The sequence below is a fragment of the Calonectris borealis genome, chromosome 31 (assembly GCF_964195595.1).
Source record: "Calonectris borealis chromosome 31, bCalBor7.hap1.2, whole genome shotgun sequence".
Classification (NCBI taxonomy): domain Eukaryota; kingdom Metazoa; phylum Chordata; class Aves; order Procellariiformes; family Procellariidae; genus Calonectris; species Calonectris borealis.
Window position 1 is genome coordinate 1,761,833 of NC_134342.1, and position 8,453 is coordinate 1,770,285.

General features: G+C 65.7%; 1 protein-coding gene across 1 annotated transcript in view; it reads left to right on the forward strand.

Moving 5' to 3' along the window:
- Window positions 1–3,048, forward strand: part of NOTCH3 (notch receptor 3) — a 61,656-nt gene extending 58,608 nt beyond the window's left edge. The window contains exon 31 of the mRNA XM_075134089.1: window positions 1,926–3,048. Within this exon, the coding sequence (XP_074990190.1) occupies window positions 1,926–2,978 (1,053 nt within the window). The 3' untranslated portion in view covers window positions 2,979–3,048. The remainder of the gene's footprint in view (window positions 1–1,925) is intronic.
- The last annotated feature ends 5,405 nt before the right edge of the window (window positions 3,049–8,453 follow it).

Sequence of the window (8,453 nt, forward strand, 5' to 3'; positions counted from 1 at the left end):
TTGACCCCAGATGACACCCCGTTGACCCCAGGAGACACCTCATTGACCCATTGACCCCAGATGACACCCCATTGACCTCAGGAGACATCCCATTGACCCCAGGAGACACCCCATTGACCCATTGACCCCAGATGACACCCCGTTGACCCCAGGAGACACCCCATTGACCCATTGACCCCAGATGACACCCCATTGACCTCAGGAGACATCCCATTGACCCCAGGAGACACCCCATTGACCCATTGACCCCAGATGACACCCCATTGACCTCAGGAGACATCCCATTGACCCCAGGAGACACCCCATTGACCCATTGACCCCCAATGACACCCCATTGATCCCAGGAGACACCCCATTGACGCCAGATGACACCCCGTTGACCCCAGACACCACCCCATCACCCCCATTGACCCCAAAGACACCCCATTGACCCCAGATGACACCCCATTGACCTCAGGAGACACCCCATTGACCCCAGATAACACCCCATTGACCCCAGGAGACACCCCATTGACCCATTGACCCCAGATGACACCCCATTGATGCCAGGAGACACCCCATTGACACATTAACCCCGGATGACACCCCATTGACCCCCGAAGATGTCCCATTGATCCCAGGAGACACCCCATTGACCCCAGATGATGCCTCATTGACCCCAGAAACTGTCCCATCACCCCCATTGACCCCAGAAGATGTCCCATTGCCCCCCATTGACCCCAGAGGATGCCCCATTGACCCAAAATGACACCCCATTGACCTCAGGAGACACCCATTGACCCATTGACCCCAGATGACACCCCATTGATCCCAGGAGCTGCCCCATTGTCCCCATTGACCCCAGAAGATGTCCCACTGACCCCAGGAGCTGCCCCATTGCCCCCCATTGACCCCAGATGACACCCCATTGACCCCCAAAACTGCCCCATCACCCCCATTGACCCCAGATGACACCCCATTGACCTCAGGAGACACCCCATTGACCCCAGGAGCCATCCCATTGCTCCCCATTGACCCCAGATGATGCCCCATTGACCCCAGAAGGCACCCTATTGATGCCAGAAGATGTCCCATTGCCCCCCATTGACCCCAGGTGATGCCCCATTGGCCCCAGGAGCTGCCCCATTGTCCCCCATTGACCCCAGATGATGCCCCATCGACCCCAGGTGACCTCCCATTGACCCATTGACCCCAGGTGACGCCCCACCGACCACAGGTGACCTCCCATTGACCCCAAATGACACCTCACCGACCCCAGGTGACCTCCCATTGACCCATTGACCCCAGGTGACGCCCCACCAACCCCAGGCGACCTCCCATTGGCCCATTGACCCCAGGTGACCTCCCCTTGACCCATTGACCCCAGATGACGCCCCACTGACCCCAGGTGACCTCCCCTTGACCCATTGACCCCAGATGACGCCCCACCAACCCCAGGCGACCTCCTATTGGCCCATTGACCCTAGGTGACCTCCCATTGACCCATTGACCCCAGATGACGCCCCACCAACCCCAGGCGACCTCCTATTGGCCCATTGACCCTAGGTGACCTCCCATTGACCCATTGACCCCAGGTGATGCCCCACCGACCCCAGGTGACCTCCCATTGACCCACTGACCCCAGGTGACCTCCCCTTAACCCATTGACCCCAGGTGACCCCCATTGACCCATTGACCCCAGGTGACGCCCCACCAACCCCAGGTGACCTCCCATTGACCCATTGACCCCAGGTGACCTCCCATTGACCCCAGGTGACCTCCCATTGACCAATTGACCCCAAATGACGCCCCACCAACCCCAGGAGACACCCCTCCCCCTCCCCCATCCCCCCAAGATCCCCCCCTTTCCCAATTCCCAAACCTTCTCACCTTCCCCCCCCCCTCCCTTTCCCCCTTCCCCCCCCCCCCCCCAAAAAAAAAAAAAGGAGGAGACCCCCCTTTTCCTGGCCGCCCGCGAAGGCAGCTACGAAGCCGCCCAGATCCTCCTGGATCATTTCGCCAACCGGGAGATCACGGATCACCTGGATCGTCTCCCGCGGGACATCGCCCACCACCGGCTCCACCACGACATCGTTCGCCTCTTGGATGAGCACAACACGGGGCGCAGCCCCCCCACCTCGTTACCCCCCAATTCGGCGTTCCCTTCCGCTCTTCTCGCTCCCCCGACTTCTTTCCTAGCGGGGCTGAAACCCCCCGCCAGCGGGAAAAAGAATCGAAGGGGGGGGGGAAAAAACGGGGGGGGGAAAGGGCGGGGGAAGAAATTGGGGGGCGAGTGTCCCCCGGGATTGGAGAGCTCGGTGACGTTGTCACCCGTCGACTCTTTGGATTCCCCTTACGTCCCCAACCCAACGTCCCCCGGGCTTTTCCCCCCCCCGGGGTTGGAGACCCCCTTTACCGTCACCTTAGGGTCACCTTTGGGTGTCGGTCGATTAACGGGGGGTCCCCCCCCCCGTTTAGGGTTGGGTTTGGGGACGGTGACCGTCCCCTTCGAGTGGCGGAGTCGGGTCCCCCCGGGAACCCCTTGTAATCCAGGTTTGGGGGGGGTACACCCCATTTTACACCCCCCCGCTCAAGCTTTCGCTCCCACCTTGCTCCTGCCCCCCGGCGCCGTGGGGTGCCCCCCACCCGCCGCCGAACCCCTGCCCCGTGGCCCCCAACCCCTCTCCCCCGAAGATGGGGGGGCCCCCCGCTCCGCCGCCCCCCGTTTTTTCAAGGCTGGGGAGGAGTACCCCCCGGCGGCGGGGGGGGCGGTGGGGTTCGGAGCGGGGGGGGCGGAGGGGAGGTATTTGGGGGTGCCCAGTGAGCACCCCTATTTGACGCCCTCCCCCGAGTCCCCCGAGCAGTGGGCGAGCCCCTCCCCCCGCTCCCTCTCTGATTGGTCCGAGGCCACCCCCAGTCCGGCCGTGCTGGGGCCCCCCCAAACTCAGCTGCCCCCCCCGCCGCCCGAGCAGACCCCCAAAATGAAGGTCTTTGCCTGAGAGGTGGCGCCCACCCGTCCCCCAAAGGACACCCCCAAACTGGGGACACTCCCAAACTGGGCACCCCCAAACTGGGGACACCCCAGGGACACCCCCAAACTGGGGACACTCCCAAACTGGGGACACCCCCAAACTGGGGACATCCCCAAACTGGGGACACCCCAGGGACACCCCTGAACTGGGGACACCCCCAAACGGGGCACCCCCAAACTGGGGACACCCCAGGGACACCGCCAAACTGGGGACACCCCCAAATTGGGGACCCCCCAGGTTCACCCCCACATGGGGACACACCCAGTATGGGGACATCCCCAAACTGGGGACACCCCCACCATCGTGGGGACACCCCAGTGCCCCCCCCCCCAACCCTGGCACCCCAGTGCCACCCCCACCCTGGGGACACCCCCAGGGACCCCCCCAGACTGGGCACCCCAAGGACATGCCCAGCATGGGGACACCCAAGGGACACCCCCAAACTGGGGACCCCCCCAGGGACACCCCACCCCCCCCCAGGCCAGGCACCCCAGTGCCACCCCCCACTCTGGGGACACCCCAGTGTCACCCCTGCCTTGTCCCGGGACTCCCCCCAAAACTGGGACCCCCACCCAGTCCAGGGACCCCCATTGTGGGGACCCCCCCACCCAGAATCTCCCCCCGTCCAAATTTGGGGACCCCCCCACCAGTCTCGGGTCCCTCATTGTGGGACCCCCCATTATGGGACCCCCAGGGGACCCCTCCTGGGCCCCCCCTCCCCCCAATCCTGGCACCCGCCGTTCTGGGGATACCCCCCCCCCCCAGGGGACCCCCATTCTGGGCCCCACCCAGGGGCCCCTCCCCCACCCTTGGACACCCCCCGCCCCCCGGACCCCCCCCCTCTAATTTTTGGCACTTCATCACATTCCAGCCCAGCACCCACTGCCCCTCCCCCACCGCACCCAGCACCCCCCGCCCCTCCCCCCCCCCCCCCGGCAGCTCACACCCCCCACCCCCCTCGGGGCCACCCAGGTACGACGTCACCCGGTGTCCCCGATGTCACCCATCCCCCACCCCCCGCGCTTTGGACACCCCCCCCCCCCGCTCCCGTGGCCACCAGCACCCATGGGTGCCTCCCACCCACTGGGGGGCCCCGGGGTGGGGCCAGGCCCTGTACAGCCCCCCCCCCCCAATAAAGGCTAGTTACCCCCCCCATCTCTGCTCGCTGCACCCATGGGTGCTCTGGGGGCGGGAGGGGGACCCTGGTTTTGGGAGAGGGGGTCTGGCACCCTGGGCATGGGGGGGGGGGCTGGGTGCTCCTTGGGGGGGGTGGGTGCCCCCCTGGTTTTGGGAGGGTGGGTCTGGGTGCTCCCTGGGGGGGGGGGGGGCACCCTGGGCATGGGGGGGGGTCTGGGTGCCCCCGAGGGGGGTGCTGGGTGCTCCCCAGGGGGGCGGGGTGGGGGTGGGTGCCCCCCTGGGCATGGGGGGGGGGGGTCTGGGTGCCCCCTGCGCCCACGGGTGGCAATTGGGTGCCCCGGAGTGACACGCGGGGGGGGGACGGACACGGGGGCACCCCCAAGCCTGGGCTGCCACGGAGCCGCACACGCGTGTGCACACAGGGAGACGCGTGCGCACACGCGCACGGCACGCACACGCGTGGCGCACGAACTCGCCCACGCGCCACACGCGTGTCACACGCGTGGAGCCAGCTGTGCACACACGCGTGCACAGAGGCGCGCGCACACGCGTCCACACGCGTTCACGCAGGCGCACACACGTCACGCACACACACGTGTGCCCACACGCGCGGACACAGCTTGCACACGCAGGTGCCCGCCTCGCCCACGCGTGAACACCCTGCACACGCACCCCTTGCACACGCAGGTGCCCGCCTCGCACACGCATGAACACCCTGCACACGCACCCCTTGCACACGCAGGTGCCCGCCTCGCACACGCATGGACACTTTGCACGTGCACACACGCACCGTGCACACGCAGCTGCACACACATGAACACCTTGCGCACACACACGGAGCCACCTCGCACACGCAGCTGCACGCCTCGCACACGTGTGACCACCTTACACGTGCACGGCCCACCTTGCACATGCAGATACACGCTTCACACATGCATGAACACCTGCACACCCCCACTTTGCACACGCATGAACACCGTGCACACGCGCACCCCCTGCACACGCAGCTGCACGCCTCGCACACGCATGAACACCCTGCACACGCACAGGCCCCCATTACACACGCAGGTGCACACGCATGAACACCTTGTGTGCACACGCAGATGCACGCCTCGCACACGCATGAACACCTGCACACACCCACAGCCACTTTGCACACGCATGAACACCCTGCACACGCGCACCCCCTGCACACGCAGGTGCCCGCCTCGCACACGCATGGACGCTTTGCACGTGCACACACGCACCGTGCACACGCAGCTGCACACACATGAACACCTTGCGCACACACACGGAGCCACCTCGCACACGCAGATGCACACGCAGATGCACGCCTCGCACACGTGTGACCACCTGCACACACCCACAGCCACTCTGCACACACATGAACACCCTGCACGCGCACCCCCTGCACACGCAGATGCACACGCATGAACACCTTGCACATGCAGATGCACGCCTCGCACACGCAGATGCACACGCAGATGCACGCCTCGGACACGTGTGACCAGCTGCACACACCCACAGCCACTTTGCACACGCATGAACACCCTGCACACGCACCCCTTGCACACGCAGGTGCACGCCTCGCACACACATGAACACCCTGCACACGCACAGGCCCCCGTTACACACGCAGATGCACACGCATGAACACCTTGTGTGCACACGCAGGTGCACGCCTCGCACACGCATGAACACCCTGCACACGCACAGGCCCCCGTTACACACGCAGGTGCACACGCATGAACACCTTGTGTGCACATGCTGGCGCACGCCTCGCACACGCATGAACACCTGCACACACCCACAGCCACTTTGCACACGTGCATGAACACCCTGCACACGCACCCCCTGCACACGCAGGTTCACACGCATGAACACCTTGCACACGCAGGTGCACGCCTCGCACACGCATGAACACCTGCACACACCCACAGCTACTTTGCACACGCATGAACACCCTGCACACACACCCCTTGCACACGCAGCTGCACGCCTCGCACACGCATGAACACCCTGCACACGCACAGGCCCCCGTTACACACGCAGGTGCACACGCATGAACACCGTGTGTGCACACGCAGATACACGCCTCGCACACGCATGAACACCTGCACACACCCACAGCCACTTTGCACACATATGAACACCCTGCACACGCGCACCCCCTGCACACGCAGGTGCACGCCTCGCACACGCATGAACACCCTGCGCACAGGCCCCCCCTTGCACACGCAGATTCACACGCATGAACACTTTGCACATGCAGATGCACGCCTCGCACACGCATGAACACCCTGCACACGCACAGGCCCTGTTACACACGCAGATTCACACGCATGAACACCTTGTGTGCACACGCAGGCGCACGCCTCGCACACGCATGAACACCTTGCACACGCACAGGCCCCCATTACACATGCAGGTGCACACGCATGAACCCCTTGTGTGCACACGCAGGCGCACGCCTCGCACACGCATGAACACCTTGCACACGCACAGGCCCCCATTACACATGCAGGTGCACACGCATGAACACCTTGTGTGCACACGCAGATGCACGCCTCGCACACGCATGAACACCGTGCACACGTGCACCCCCTCCACACGCAGGTGCCCGCCTCGCCCACGCATGGACGCTTTGCACGTGCACACACGCACCGTGCACACGCAGCTGCACACACATGAACACCTTGCGCACACACATGGAGCCACCTCGCACACGCTGGCGCACGCCTTGCACACACACGAACACCCTGCACACACACGCCCCCCTTGCACACACAGATGCACACGCATGAACCCCTTACACACGCAGATGCACGCCTCGCACACGCATGAACACCTGCACACACTCACAGCCACTCTGCACACGTGCATGAACAGCCTGCACACGCACCCCCTGCACACGCAGGTGCACGCCTCGCACACACATGAACACCCTGCGCACACGCCCCCCCTTGCACACGCAGATTCACACGCATGAACACTTTGCACATGCAGATGCACGCCTCGCACACGCATGAACACCCTGCGCACACGCCCCCCCTTGCACACGCAGATTCACACGCATGAACACTTTGCACACGCAGGTGCACGCCTCGCACACGCATGAACACCTGCACACGCACCCCCTGCACACACAGGTGCCCGCCTCGCACACGCATGGACGCTTTGCACGTGCACACACGCACCGTGCACACGCAGCTGCACGCCTCGCACACGCATGAACACCTGCACACGCACAGGCCCCCGTTACACACGCAGATGCACACGCATGAACACCTTGTGTGCACACGCAGGTGCACGCCTCGCACACGCATGAACACCCTGCACACGCACAGGCCCCCCTTGCACACGCAGATGCACACGCATGAACCCCTTGCACACGCAGGCGCACGCCTCGCACACGCATGAACACCTGCACACACCCACAGCCACTTTGCACACGCATGAACACCCTGCACGCGCACCCCTCGCCCACGCATGAACACCCTGCACGCGCCCACGCCCCCCCCCCCCTTGCACACGCAGCTGCACACGCGTGAGAGTGGGGAGTGGATGGGGGGGTGGGGGGTGGGGGGTGCTGGGAGGGTGTAAGGGGGGGTCGGGGGGTGGGTGCTGGGTGCTGGGGGGTGCGGGGGGGGGTCGGGGTGCTCGGAGGGGGGCTGGGTGCGGGGGGGGATGGGAGGGGGTCAGGACATGGGTGCTGGGAGGGGTATGGGGGTGGGTGCTGGGGGTCGGTGGGTGCTGGGGGGAGGGTCAGGACATGGGTGCTGGGGGGGGTATGGGGGTGGGTGCCGGGTGGGTCGGGGTGGCCGGAGGGGGATGGGTGCTGAGGGATGCAATTAGGGGGTGCTGGGGGGTGCAAGGGGGGTCGGTGGGTGCTGGGGGGGGGAGGGGCTGGGGTGCCCGGGGGGGATGGGTGCTGGGGGGATGCACGGGGGGGGGTTAGGAGGTGGGTGCTGGGGGTCGGTGGGTGCTGGGGGGGGTGGTGCCCGGGGTGGGGGGTGCTGGAGGGGTGATTTGGGTGCCCCCCTCCCCCCGCCGGCCCCGTTAAGCCTCTTAAGGGGCTCCCGGCGGCTCCAGCCGGTGCCGGGGATTAACGGGGGGGGGGGGAGGGGCGGGGGGACTGCCCCTCCCCCACACCACCGCCCATGGGACCCGGGCCGAGGCCCCTCCCCCCTCCCCAGTGCAGCCGGTTCAACTGGTTGAACTGGGAGAAAGGGGAGGGGGGGGGGGAGGGGCCGGGCGGGTCCCTGTGGCCACACCCTCTGCCCCTCCCCCACCCAAGGGTGTGTC